The 14,759-nt window shown below is 30.2% G+C and overlaps 2 protein-coding genes across 3 annotated transcripts; one reads left to right on the forward strand and one right to left on the reverse strand.

Annotated features, from left to right (window-relative positions):
- Positions 1-6,634: 6,634 nt before the first annotated feature.
- On the forward strand, positions 6,635-8,933 carry LOC111618728 (protein ANTAGONIST OF LIKE HETEROCHROMATIN PROTEIN 1-like). Its single transcript, XM_023360296.1, has one exon. The coding sequence runs from the start codon at positions 6,729-6,731 to the stop codon at positions 7,527-7,529; it is 801 nt and encodes a 266-aa protein (XP_023216064.1). The 5' UTR covers positions 6,635-6,728; the 3' UTR covers positions 7,530-8,933.
- LOC111618729 lies at positions 7,655-8,466 on the reverse strand. Of its 2 annotated transcripts, XM_023360298.1 has the most exons (4): positions 8,368-8,466; positions 8,170-8,289; positions 8,026-8,097; positions 7,655-7,943 (listed from the first exon to the last, which is right to left on the reverse strand). In XM_023360298.1, exons 1-4 carry the CDS (start codon positions 8,394-8,396, stop codon positions 7,688-7,690), a joined length of 477 nt encoding a protein of 158 aa, XP_023216066.1. In that variant the 5' UTR covers positions 8,397-8,466; the 3' UTR covers positions 7,655-7,687. The 2 variants fall into 2 exon arrangements, with proteins under 2 accessions (XP_023216066.1, XP_023216065.1); XM_023360297.1 differs by lacking the exon at positions 8,368-8,466 and having other exon boundaries at positions 8,170-8,330.
- Positions 8,934-14,759: the final 5,826 nt, after the last annotated feature.

Here is a 14,759-nt window from a genome sequence, read left to right on the forward strand (position 1 = left end):
TTACTCCCTAAATTAGCACTCAGCAAATATTGCTTGAGTGAACAGCATGCAATTTATCTTGGAATAGTTTGAGTCCTCTCTGTTCTTTAACTCTCTGCTATCTTCTCAACGGTTGACTAACCTGATACCATACTGCTTTAGGAGAGTAATTACATGATATCAGAGAACTGTTGCATGTCTACCCATGATATATATATATATATAATCACTTTATATTAAATATATAAAATAATAAGCACTCTAAATTATCTTCTCAGTCGAATTTTTAATTTATTCTTTTACTTTGATAAGGTTTTTTTTAAAGCTACATACATTAACTTAATGTAAATTCTAATTAAAGATGCTGAAGATAAGAAAGACTTTCAGAGGAAAAAAATAAATAAAATCTGTAAAAAAAAATTAGAAGCAGAATGGGAGAAAATTGAAGGGTTTTAATGGTTAAAAATAAGTTTGAATGTTGCATTAATTATTTATAACATTGAATTTTTTAACGAAGTAAATGTTAAAGAAAGGGTACAAAAATATAATTTTAAAGTAGATAAATTACTAAAAGTGAATAACCTGAAGAATTCTAATGATTAAAAAAATAATTTAAAAAAAACGCTATAATTAATCAATACATGGAATTTTCAATCTTGTTATCTAAGGATCTTAACTGGAAATCGATTAAAATTGAATTAATTAAATATATAACATTAAGGATAAATGAGGATAATTAATGACAAATTCCTAATTTCTAGTTAAATAAGTATATTAAATCTTTTCTATAATGTTTTCTGTACTTTAAAAAAATTTAAAATAATGAGATTTTAACATTTTCTCTTGATAAAAAAATATTAAAAAGCCATTAACGCGTTGAGTAACTTTCCTGGCGAAAAAGTTAAAATTGTGTGTGGCGCCATCTGTTAAAAGATTTTATTTTAAAAACTTTTTACATTATTAATTATTATAAAAAACAAAAAGTTTAATTTTCAGGTCATACATGAGTTTTATAAACAATTTTAAATGCTAATAACGAATAAAATCTTCAAGTCCCGACTCGAGATACGACACGTGACTTCCTCTATCTCACCATCCCCTTGACCTTTAACCATCAAAATTTAACAGCATCGACCATTCTAATATACAAACCTCCTTGCAAAATTTCAGAAATTTTCGACAAGAGGAACAGGAGTTATTAACCTTTAAAATCGGGTTTCCCCCCCACACATACACACTAACATCGATACATAAAGAAAGAACCCCCCCAAATTTTTTTGGAATTTTCAAGGTCCTCGAGTTGTTGATGTTGCTTAATGCATCCAGAATATACACAATCTTTCAATGAGGATACATTTTATGAGAAACGATCGCAGTAATTAACACTTAGACACTTCATTTAGTTAAAGGGGTTAATAAAAAATAAAACAGAAAATATATTTTTTAAACCAATAAAACTCTACTAAAATTTGTACGATTCATCACGTGGATATTCTTCGACCAATAGCAGAAGCTTTTCGGGGTAGGACAGAAGGAAAAGCGCGAGCGGCGGTAAGCGAACTGTTAGAATCTGACTGGCGATCTTTCCCTCATAGCTTCAAAGCCTTTAGGAGAAGAGTCATTTACAGGGGCTATGTAGTTTTATTCTTCTGACTTCAGAAGTGTCAACGTGTGTTAAACGTTTATTAAAATTATCAAATTATCAAGGTGGGTGTTTCTTAAACATAATTTTTATTACTTTATCTTAATAAACTGATTAAAATATTAAATTTTCTCAATAATAATTGATAAAATGAATTTAAGATACCGTTAACGTGTGCAGAAAAGTCATTTAAATGAATAATTATATGTAAATTTAATAATTATAATAAAAGTAAATGTATTTTTTAATTTATTTTAATTGAAAAAATATAAAAATTATCATTATAAGATTAATAAGTGAGAGATTATATAAATATATTAAATTGTATTATGATTTTATTTAAGAAAATTAATATATTTAATTAATTTAAATTTTACAGGCCTTAAAACTATAAAATTATTCATTTTTTAACTGTTCTATGAAACAATATTCCTAAAATATTTATAATAATTTACGTTATAACTTAAATAAAAGCTCCTTAAAACTATCAAAATTTGTTTTATGGAGTAATTTAACTAAAACAGTTTAATTTATTGATAAAAATGAGTCTTGTTTACGAATTTTACAGGTAAATATTTATAATTTTAATATTTCTATTATTAATTTTGAAAAATCCCACACGTTTACCAGCAAATAAAATCAAGAAAATTGTTTATTTGAGGATCAATGAGTGGGTGGATAGAAGGAAATGTTAAGAATAAAAGAAATTATTAACAATTATTCACCAAACTCTACTTATAATTTATTATATAAATCTTATTAATAATTTACACATTAATTTAAATATACGTATATCATTTATTCTTCTATCTCGTAGTTAAAATATTTTTCATTAACTATTTAATAAACCAAATATTTCATCTTCTAACTCCCATCTTTATAATTTAATAATAATAATTTATTTAATGCTTGTCTTTTCTAGTATTTTACTTTGTAAAGTATCCATTTGTCTTTACTCTCTTTTTAAATCTCTTCTTGCTTTTCTGTTTTACTTTTTTTAAACATTTTCATTGTTTACTTTTTACTTATTATGGTTTAATTCTATTTTTTTTTTCATATTCTAATTGTTTTCTTCATTACTTTTCACTGTCTCTCTCCCTCTCTCTCTGGTCTCTCTTTTTTTCTTCCATTTTCACAGTTTCCAATTATTTTTATGGTGTTTCGTTCTTCTATTTTCATCCTTTCTGAATGTTTATTTTTCGATTTTTATTCTATTCTAATTGTTTTCTTCGTTATTTTTAATCTTTTCCTAGTTTTCTTCTTCACTTTCGGATTTTTTTTCTTCGATTTTCACCTTTTCTGAAAATTTCCTTCTTTAATTTCCATCCTTTCTTGTTTCTTCTTCGAGTTTTCGTCTAGTCTAATTATTATTTTTTCATTATTTTTCGCCTTTTTCTGATTTCCTTCTTTATTTTCGGTTTGTTTCCTTCTTCGTTTTCATTATTTCTGATACTTTTCTTCTTTTATCTCTGCCATTTTAATGATTTTTCTTCTTAACTTTTTACTTTTTCTTCCTCTATTCACTCTCTTCTTCTTCTTCTTCCTTTCATAATTTATATTTCATTTTTCAGTTTCGTTTTCTTTACAAAACAGAAAAATGAAAGATATAAATTACATTTCGTTATTTTCTCAATTACTCTTTTTACTTTAATAAATATTTGTTTCCTGATTCGAGTCCAAATTTCTGTGTTTGTAAAAATTAGTTTGCATCTTGTATGCATGTGTCGCATGTATATTTATACACGTTACTAATATTGATTTACATATTCATGTGTATAGATTGTATCTGCATATACTGTTATGAGAAATTAAATGTAATTTGGTCAAAGATGCGCTCTTACTACACAGTCCACATCCTTTCCCTTTACTTCATGATTTCGTTTGGCCTTTTATTGAGAAAAGGTAAACCTGATCAAACTGTGCCAAACACAAGGTAACAATGTTACCTTAAAATAGACAATAAGAGGTTGCGCTGCTGACATTAATCTCCTTTTTGGAGGCCTGATTGTCTCCAATATAAGTTCAAAAATATTACGAATTTTTCGGGGTTGGTCCGCCCGGATAATTCGGGGCCTATTCCTGATCATTGTGGGCCCAGCTGAACCCATAATGGGCTTGCTAAAAAGGCCCTCTTAGTGCCCACGTGTTGGAGACAGTTTTAAAAAATCCCAATTAGCAATAATTTAAGACAAAAAATATACATTAAAAAATTGTTATTTTACTTTCCCGTCTGTTTTATATAACAGAGGGAAAGTATAACGATTGTATGATAAAATGACACCAAGATTTTTACATTTTTGGACTCGGTGGATCTTGTAACATCGAGAAATGCAATAAATTCGGATGTTCTTTCTATATGTATGTTTGTGTGGGGGGCACAATTTTGTTCACCCTGTTTGAAGCTTAATAAGTCCTGTGTTCTTGTCGAAAATTTCTGAAATTTTGCAGGGAAGTTTGAGTATTCAGGGCATTGATGCTGTTAAATTTTAAAGGTTAAAGGTCAAGGGGATGGAAAGATAGAGGGGGATCATGTGTCATATCTCAAGAGGGGTCAGACATAATAAAGATTTTACTCGTTATTAGTATTTACAATTTTTATAGAACCCATCCCTATCCTTAAAATTAATTTTTTTGCCATAATAGTTAAAAATATATAAACAATTTTTAAATAAAATATCATGACAGATGACGCCACAAACTGTTGCCGGGAAAGTTAAGCAACTCGTTGCTGGATTTTTTTCAACTTCTATTATAACAATTATAAAGAATTGTTTAGAAAAAAAATTTTTTTAAATTAACTGTAACATTGTTTACGTGATTACGATTGTTACGACTGTTCTCTCGTTACGTACAACGAAAGATTTCATAACGAAGCAGCAATAAAATAAAACATCAAGTTAGAGAAAGTCTTGTTATCATCACAAAGAGAAGATTGTGTTATAAAAAAACGCTGACGTCTTATTAATGCACGTCTGTACGAAGCAATCCAATTCTAACGATAAAAATAAAACAAAAGAAATTCTTACTTCATCTCCTAAACGTATCTGATATAAAACATGATTTGAAAATATCTTTTTCCGCTCTCTTTCCCTAAAATTATTTCACTAAGAAAATTGCATTGTTTCAAACTTTAAGGCACTTCTAGTACACTGACACTGTTTATAACTGCAAGATGATAATAATAATGTAATAGCATTGGTTTTAAATTGTAAAGTACTATTATAGTATCTTGCCATATACTAAAGTATTTTTGTTTTATTTTATTTATTTATTTTAAGTATTTGGTTGAAGGAGTTGTATGCCTCATCTACTCCTCACTCGATACGCCTCTGCCACTACAATATTGTTGTAAGATGCTGTTATAGTAACCATAAGATACTAATACACCAACAGGGAACTAAGATACTAATACAGCAACAGAGAACTAAGATACTAATACAGCAACAGAGAACTAAGATACTAATACAGCAACAGAGAACTAAGATACTAATACAGCAACAGAGAACTAAGATACTAATACAGCAACAGAGAACTAAGATACTAATACAGCAACAGAGAACTAAGATACTAATACAGCAACAGAGAACTAAGATACTAATACAGCAACAGAGAACTAAGATACTAATACAGCAACAGAGAACTAAGATACTAATACAGCAACAGAGAACTAAGATACTAATACAGCAACAGAGAACTAAGATACTAATACAGCAACAGAGAACTAAGATACTAATACAGCAACAGAGAACTAAGATACTAATAAAGCAACAGAGAACTAATATACTAATACAGCAACAGAGAACTAAGATACTAATACAACAACAGAGAACTAAGATACTAATAAAGCAACAGAGAACTAAGATACTAATAAAGCAACAGAGAACTAATATACTAATACAGCAACAGAGAACTAAGATATTAATACAGCAACAGAGAACTAAGATACTAATAAAGCAACAGAGAACTAAGATATTAATACACCAACAGAGAACTAAGCTATTAATATAGCAACAGAGCTAAGATATTATTACAGAAGCAGAGACTTAACGTAATATTAAGAAACAGAGAGGTAAAATACTATGCGTACTACAACAGCAGAGAGCTTAAAGTACTACTAAAACAGCAGAGAGCTTAAAGTACTACTAAAACAGCAGAAAAATAATACTTACAATAAGATACTATAATATTAGATAAAAAATATTTTATAACAAGTGTATATATTACTACAGTAGGAAAGAAATGATGCACTTCATTAAAGAAATTTACGTCTCTTTTATTGCTTCTTTGCAATAAATGATATTTTGTTACTACAATAGTATCATTTAGATAATAGAAAAAAACCTCGAAACGTATGAATTAGACTTGAGCAGTTTTAAATATAATTATTATACCTTTAATGGCATACAACATGATTTAGAAAATCCGATATTTGTTGCTAGAGTAGCATTAGTTAATCATTAATTAGTTTTAACGATGCCAAATGTAATAATAAACTCGATTTATTTAATTAAGTTTTATCTTGTATTATGGTAAATGTATTATTAAGATGATCGAAATTGAATCTGTAATAGCAGAACATTAAATAAATAATCAAGAATTGTCTTTATTGTTGTAATAGTATCAAATATTAATTCCAAAGTAGAAATTTGATAACTCATGTGTATAGATTGTATCTGCATATACTGTTATGAGAAATTAAACGTAATTTGGTCAAAGATGCGCTCTTACTACACAGTCCACATCCTTTCCCTTTACTTCATGATTTCGTTTGGCCTTTTATTGAGAAAAGGTAAACCTGATCAAACTGTGCCAAACACAAGGTAACAATGTTACCTTAAAATAGACAATAAGAGGTTGCGCTGCTGACATTAATCTCCTTTTTGGAGGCCTGATTGTCTCCAATATAAGTTCAAAAATATTACGAATTTTTCGGGGTTGGTCCGCCCGGATAATTCGGGGCCTATTCCTGATCATTGTGGGCCCAGCTGAACCTATAATGGGCTTGCNCAGAAGTTTGTCATTTGCCTTTAGAGTTGGCAGACAAACAATAGCAAAAATTGTTCCAGAAACTTGCCATGCTCTTTGGACTCACTTAAAATCAGACTGCATGCAATTTCCCTCAACACCAAATGAATGGAAAGGTATTGCAGAAAATTTTTTAAAAGCTTGGCAATTGCCACATTGCTGCGGAAGCATTGATGGAAAACATGTGTTGATGGTTTGTCCAAAAAATAGTGGAAGTTTAAACTTTAATTACAAAGGAACATTTAGTAATGTGTTGCTAGCAGTGGCAGATGCCAATTATAAATTTTTGTATATAGACTATGGACACTATGGAAGCGAGAGTGATGGAGGAATATTTAGAAAAGTTCAGTTTGGCCAAATGATGGAAACCTGCAGATTAAACTTGCCTAATGATGATTACTTGCCAAATTCTGAAATTATGTTTCCTTTTTATTTCATTGGTGATGAAGCTTTTCCACTAAAAAGAAATTTGATGCGACCATATCCCAGACGCTCAGCTATTAGCCGATCACAACGAGTCTATAACTATAGACTGTGTCGTGCTCGTCGAGTAGTGGAAAATGCTTTTGGCATTTTAAGTTCTCGTTTTCGAATCTTCAAACGACCATTAACCTACAGTGAAGGTAACACGACAAAGATGGTATTGGCAGCTTGCATATTACACAATTTTCTTATAAGAGAGTCAGCTTGTTACATTAATGCTGGAGATTGTGATTCTGAAGATGAACATGGCAACCTTATCCCAGGGAGGTGGAGAGCAACAGATGATCAAATGAGAAGTTGCACACAGGTAGCAAGCAACATGTACTCTACTGAAGCAAGAGAATTGAGGAATAAATTAGCAGACTATCTATGTACCACTGGATCTTGCCATAGGCAATAGACTATCATATTTTTATTACTAAGGTTCAATAAAGAATTATTTTTATTACTCTTGTGTTTTAAAGACATTGTAACAAATATAGGTTTTCAAAAAAAATTTATTAATATAGCAAAATTAATTAAATAAATTACATTGATCTATTGAATTCATTATGTAATTTACTGATTCTCTTCATCATTCACGGCATCGATCTCGAAAAGAATGTCCTGAATTTTTTTCATTGCCGTTCTTTGATTTTTGCTGCTCATTTTGGCCAGCATGCTTTCAACAAACTCGCAGAACGGTTTTATATGCGATTTGTTTTTTTGTATTGCAGCATTTGCTTGCTGCATGGCTTCAGCAGACATTCTAAATACTGCCAATAATTCTTCCATTTGTGGATCACTTTTTCTGCCATGTTTTAAATGTGAAATGCTGTAAAGTACAAAGTATATATCACAAATAACATACAAACAAAAAGCTTTAGAGTAGTACAGACTGAATGTATGTACAGTACCTGCTCTCTGAAGTTTCCACTGGTAATTGTGATGATGCTGATGATGATGATGCTGATGATGCTGATGCAGGCCTATAACAGGTAAAAAGCAAGAGTAGGTAAAAAGGCAAAAGGCAATCAGTGAATAACTATTGGAGTGCTTACCCAGGAAGAAATACTTCACTGTCACTGGGACAGGAAAACTCTACTGCCTCAGCATAAAGAGGCTGAACATCTTCTGGTTGGTCTTCTGCTGGTAAAGCTGGTGATATGTTGTTGATGGTTCTGTATTTATACAAAATTGAATATAAAAATTCTTGCTTCATCCATAAAATGTATTCTTTTTTAACCTAAAATACTTACTCTTCATTTGTTTGAGGACAGCGCCTCATAAACCCATCGATGACATTATATAAGTACCAATGTGATACATATATGTCATCCCTACCACTTCCACTTCTTTTGCTGTCTTCCACTTTTTTATTCTCCCTTGTGTACCGATCGCGCTGCGTTTTCCAGCGGCTTTCAGCACTGGAAGCATCTGTAACATAAAAAGTTTATAGAAGTGAAGCTTTTGTACAACTTTTTCATTATTCATTCAATCACATGCATTTTAAGCACTAAAATACAATAGAAAAATAATCCATATCATACTCAACTAATTTATTGCTTGATACATTTCTGACAACACACTCAAATATAATAAAATTTAATTTTAGAACAGAATAATTTAGTATATAAATTTAACTGTAATTGTATAATTCCAGTGACATACTTGTATATAGGTAAACAAACAGAAAATTAAAAACTTGTAAATGAACACATGGGATATAACCATAATTAAATACAATCATCATAATTCAGCAGTTGTAAAACACTAAAACTTAAATGATTGTGAAATAATAAAAGGAATTCATATAGAAAAATAATTAAAAGGGAAAAAAACAATAAAAAGGAAATATGAATATTTGGAACTAATTAAATTAAAGAAAAAGAATAAATGACTGTTCAGGCACAGTATTGCAAAAAACATTTGTAAATATTTGAATCATATTAGTTGTCCAGATTATGATAGTTAAGAAGAGAAAGTATTAATGGATTTCTAATGAATTAAGATTAGGATTGTATGTTCTCATGAAAAAAATGTTAATTGTTAAAATGAATGAGAGTTTGTTTTGAATAATGAGTTATTATATTAAAATAAAATCAATTAAAAACTTTTTGGAAACAGAATGAATAAAAAAAAGAAAGAATTGTCACAAGAAAGAAAATGTAATAAAGTAGAAAAAAATATTTCAATATTTTATAATTAATTTTTTAAGAACTGTATATTTTATATTATTATTTAAGTAGATAATATAGAAATATTGTTAATAATAATAATTCACATCTGAAGAGGGACTGATAATCAAATAGAGCAGTCTAAAATGCATATTGGNGGAAACTGCAGGGTGGCCATAATTAAACTTTAATTATTCAGACCCCCCTGTAGCTGCAACAAATAAGCGGATCGTCACCGAAATTTGCGTACAGACTACGCAAAGGGTACGAAACAAAACACAATAGATAACGAAGACCAACATTAAAGTGGCATCTTAATTTTTTATTTAAAGCATTACGAATAAAGTCAGCTGTTTATCTTCTGTTCATTGCCTCCGAATTTTTACACCTTAAAAATAGGGCACACATTAAACAACGTACCTTATATCAGTAAGGGGCATGCCTCTGTATTAAGGGTGGAACGAATAAATGCATTTTTATTGTATTTTTACTATTGTTTTGTGTATTTTCCTGTAATGCATCTCCTAGCGGAAGTTTTTTGAATTAATTTTTTTTTTGTAAAATCCTTTTTCCCACCCTTTGGGTAGTCTGTATGCAAATTTTGGTAGCAATCCGCTTATGGGTATGCAAATACAGCGTGGTCTGAGTAGAGAAATTATAATTACGCACATCCTGTACTGTACATTTGCAGTATATGACATTTACTAGAATTTTTTTTTGTTATTGTAATAGTAGTTACTGTAGTCTGTTACTCTTGAAAATTGTCTTAGTAAACAATAGCGTAACTAATCTAATCTACTACTACAATAATAAAAGTTAATGCATTTCTTGTTACTATAGTAGTATTTTATTACTGTAATACTATACAAGTCGACCTCCCTATAACACTGTTGATAATTCCGTTTTATAAGAATTCCATGTTGTACGAGTCACTTAGATTTTACAAATACGTGAGCCGTTCACAGCCCGGCACACATATTTGTAAAATCTAAGTGACTCGTACAACATGGAATTCTTATAAAACGGAATTATCAACAGTGTTATAGGGAGGTCGACTTGTATAGTATTACAGTAATAAAATACTACTATAGTAACAAGAAATGCATTAACTTTTATTATTGTAGTAGTAGATTAGATTAGTTACGCTATTGTTTACTAAGACAATTTTCAAGAGTAACAGACTACAGTAACTACTATTACAATAACAAAAAAAAATTCTAGTAAATGTCATATACTGCAAATGTACAGTACAGGATGTGCGTAATTATAATTTCTCTACTCAGACCACGCTGTATTTGCATACCCATAAGCGGATTGCTACCAAAATTTGCATACAGACTACCCAAAGGGTGGGAAAAAGGATTTTACAAAAAAAAAATTAATTCAAAAAACTTCCGCTAGGAGATGCATTACAGGAAAATACACAAAACAATAGTAAAAATACAATAAAAATGCATTTATTCGTTCCACCCTTAATACAGAGGCATGCCCCTTACTGATATAAGGTACGTTGTTTAATGTGTGCCCTATTTTTAAGGTGTAAAAATTCGGAGGCAATGAACAGAAGATAAACAGCTGACTTTATTCGTAATGCTTTAAATAAAAAATTAAGATGCCACTTTAATGTTGGTCTTCGTTATCTATTGTGTTTTGTTTCGTACCCTTTGCGTAGTCTGTACGCAAATTTCGGTGACGATCCGCTTATTTGTTGCAGCTACAGGGGGGTCTGAATAATTAAAGTTTAATTATGGCCACCCTGCAGTTTCCACCACTGTATTTGTAAACCAATAATGATAGACAGATCAATTGCTTCATTACAGTAAATTTTTATTGTAATACTACTTTATCAATGCATACTTTAGTCAATTTAAAGTACTCGTTACTGTAATAGTAAGTTATATTATTCAATTACTGTAATATTTGTGTAACAACTTTGTAACAATTAATAGCATTAGTTAACGCAATAGAACAACAATAATGACAGTATAAATTACAAATTATTGTTGCTGGAGTGGCATAATTACTATAATTCTTTAATTAAATATGTATTTTTGGGGGTTTATTATATTTTTTATCAGTCAAAATACGTACTAAATTCGTACAGATGTCGAGTGTTACTACACTCGTATCAGAATTGTGCTACTATAGCAACAAATTAACTTGTTTATCTTCTACAGAGCAACTAATAAGTGTAAACTTTTTAAGTGTGATTGATGCTATTGTTAACACATTAACAGCCCTTGAATTACTTGTTTGTGCTACAATAACAATATAATTTACATAAATTGTAAATGTTTATTGTTGTAGTAGTAAAGATATCGTCGTTTTATTTAATTAAATTTTATTATTTCTTTTTAATTGGCTGCAATTTTCAAATTGCAGGCGTATACATGCCCACTGTCGTCTATCTGTCTGTCCTTCGTTAAACTAGAGAACGGAGTTATATAGATGAAAATCGAGAACAGATATATACAAAGCTTAGGGGCTGATTATGCCCCTAAATGTTTATCATATGGCTTTTTATTTATTTATTTATTTTATTTTTAATTAGTTTTGTCGTTACTAAATTCGTAGAGGATGCGGTGGGATGTAGTAGGATGTCGAGTGTTACTATAGCAGAACCTATGCTACTATAGCAACAAATTGTCTTGTTTATCTTCTCTAACATCCTTTAATAACAATCTTTTCAAGGATTGTAACTAAATTATAATTTTTTTTTCTTTTAATTATTAATGAATTCTATATGTTTATGGTGCATAATTTCATTTTTTAAAAATAATTTTTATGTCAGAATTATTAACTTTAATTGGATTTTTCCATTAAAATAACTTTACTTTACAATCAAAACCTCTTTGGTTTGTTGAATTTTTAATGGATTAATGGAAGGAATTTTCTCTTTAAAAACAAGAGGAAAAAAAAAACATTTAATTCTTTTTATTTATGTTTATAAAATTTCTCTTTCTTCTAAAATTATTTTTAAACATCTTTTCAAGTGTTTTAGTTAATTAGCAAATGGTTGTGGTGATGATGATTATGATGATAAATGTAAATATCTCTTTTAACATTTATCATCATCTTATGTGTATTATTTAACTCTTCGTCGTCTCATAATTAATCCAAAGACACTTTAATCCTCATCATCTTTCTTAATTACAGTATTTAGCACCAATTAAAACAATAATTCTGATTCTAAACAATTAAGGAAGATGCTTCAGACTTGACTGTATTAACTTTTGGTTTCATTATTTTACCCTGTCATTTAGTGGTTTCTTTTCCTTACTTTAGCAAACAGTTTTATCAACAAATTAGCTTCTTAGTCTACCCCATCGAGCAGTTAATTCTCCTTTATTACTTTATCAAATTACTTTCTCTTTCGAAAGTAAGGAAAGTTCATGCGGTGTCATAGCCCCTATCAAAAGTACTTCTTGTAAGAATCAAACACGAGATTGTGCCCGTATCTCTTGTTACTTAACAAATTAAGAAAATCAACTACGATCTCCTTCAAAATAATATACCCTTTTAAGTTGGCACAAAGCTGCAAACCGTGCAGCCAACGTTGAAAACAATTCTGCAAATCATTTTCTGGAAGGCTGTTGAAGATCCCCTGATTGTTTCGCATTTTCTACTAAGAAAAAAAATGGGTTCCTTCGAGCATTCACTTGATCTTTGATGAGAAATAGAAATCTCAGGGACAAGAGGGTTGGTTCTCAAGCACAGTGATGTTGCGATTAGTTAAAGACTGCTTCACAGACAAAGCGTTGTGGGCTGGAGCGAAAAATCCAACCGTTTCTCCGCAATTCTGATCGTTTCCTTCTCACGCGTACGCTCAATCTCTTCGATACTTCATGGAAATACTCCTGATTTACTGTCTGACAACAGGAAACCAACACCACCATTAAAATACCCTGGATATCGATCATCTTTCACTCTTTATGCCTTCCGAAAATCGTTTGTATCGTTTAAAAGCGCGTGCACGAAACATACACTCTTCATCCTAAGACACGGTCGCGGATTTATTCATTTTAACAACAAACTCCGTGTTCACTCCTGCGCTCCATTTTCAGAGGATAAGAAAATGTTTATACTTGATAATTCTTTCTTAACTTTAATTAAGAAAAATCAAGACTTTCAATGGTAAACTGGTCTTAATTTAAATATTAGGCATGTGATAAAACACGGAAAACTCCACGTGGCCAGCTTGTTGCGGATTTCACCCTACAACAAGCTGGTTCAGTGGTTTTACACGCTCGGCCACTGGTGAGCCATACTATACGGATTATATAGAATTGTGTTTGACAGATGTTTGTTATTGCCTGTCAAAAGCACTTCCTTACGAAAATTCAATTTTGATTTGTCCGACTTTGACAGTTTGCAAGATGTCTTCTGGTCGAAATGCTCTTGAAAATTTTGTTTTTTCATTATTTTGAGTATTGATTTTCTCTTTTGAAATTTTTATATTCTAATAAAACACTTTTATTATGTTTTTATTTCAAGTAATATATATCAAATATATTAAAATTTATTTTGAAATCTGAGAAAAATTCAAATTTATACAGGTAGTTCGAGAAATAATCGATAAAGATGAAGAAATTATTTATAACTTGATATATTAAAATGTTAAATTTCTTTTTAAGAATAAGGATTAAGATGTGAATGTGAAATAAGTAATTATTTTTTCATATTTTTTCTTCATTTGAAACGTCTTAATTTACATTTTCAAATATGAAAATCCTTCTTGGAGATCCAATTACTCCAAGTTAAAAAATCCTATTGAAGATCCAACATTTTCAAGTTTGGGAGTCGTAAAATAAAGATTCAATTGCTCCAAGTTCGAGGATCCTACCTTATCAAATCAAAATCCTGGATGAAGATCCTTAATAAACAGTCAATTACTCAAAATTCAAGAATCCTAAATGAAGGACGAACTCGATAAACCAAAATATGATGATATTAGATGAAGATCCAACTACTCTAACGTTGGCTGTACATTAAATTAAAGATTATTGAGTCTTCAATAAAGAACCGACATTCAAGATTCAAATTCGAAAAACTTTAGTGAATATCTAAGTGCTTCAAGTTAGTAAAGAGCCAACTACTCCAAATTCGAGGATGCTGGATGAAGAGCCAACTTTCAAGACCTGAATTTGAAAATTTTGGATCCATATTCGAGAATTCTGATTGAAAGGCCACTAGTCCAAATTGTGGAATCCTTGATAATGAAGCAAAACTCTGTAAATCCAGATGAAGGTTTAAATGTAAAACTTCATCAACTCCTGTCCAGGTGAAGTTTTCACGTGTCTAACACCTAAATAGCAGGCAATTTGTCATAGAAAGTCCTCCTGCGAGGCACCCCTTTAGAAGATCGCTCAAATATTTCTTTGGGCATATCCTGGTAAAGTTACCTTAATACAGGTAAATAAGCGAGCCAATGGTGATGAAACGAGCCATACCATTGGAAACAGTTGAGGTTGACA

This window comes from Centruroides sculpturatus, unplaced genomic scaffold (assembly GCF_000671375.1).
Source record: "Centruroides sculpturatus isolate CEXI.00-Female unplaced genomic scaffold, Cexi_2.0 scaffold236, whole genome shotgun sequence".
Classification (NCBI taxonomy): domain Eukaryota; kingdom Metazoa; phylum Arthropoda; class Arachnida; order Scorpiones; family Buthidae; genus Centruroides; species Centruroides sculpturatus.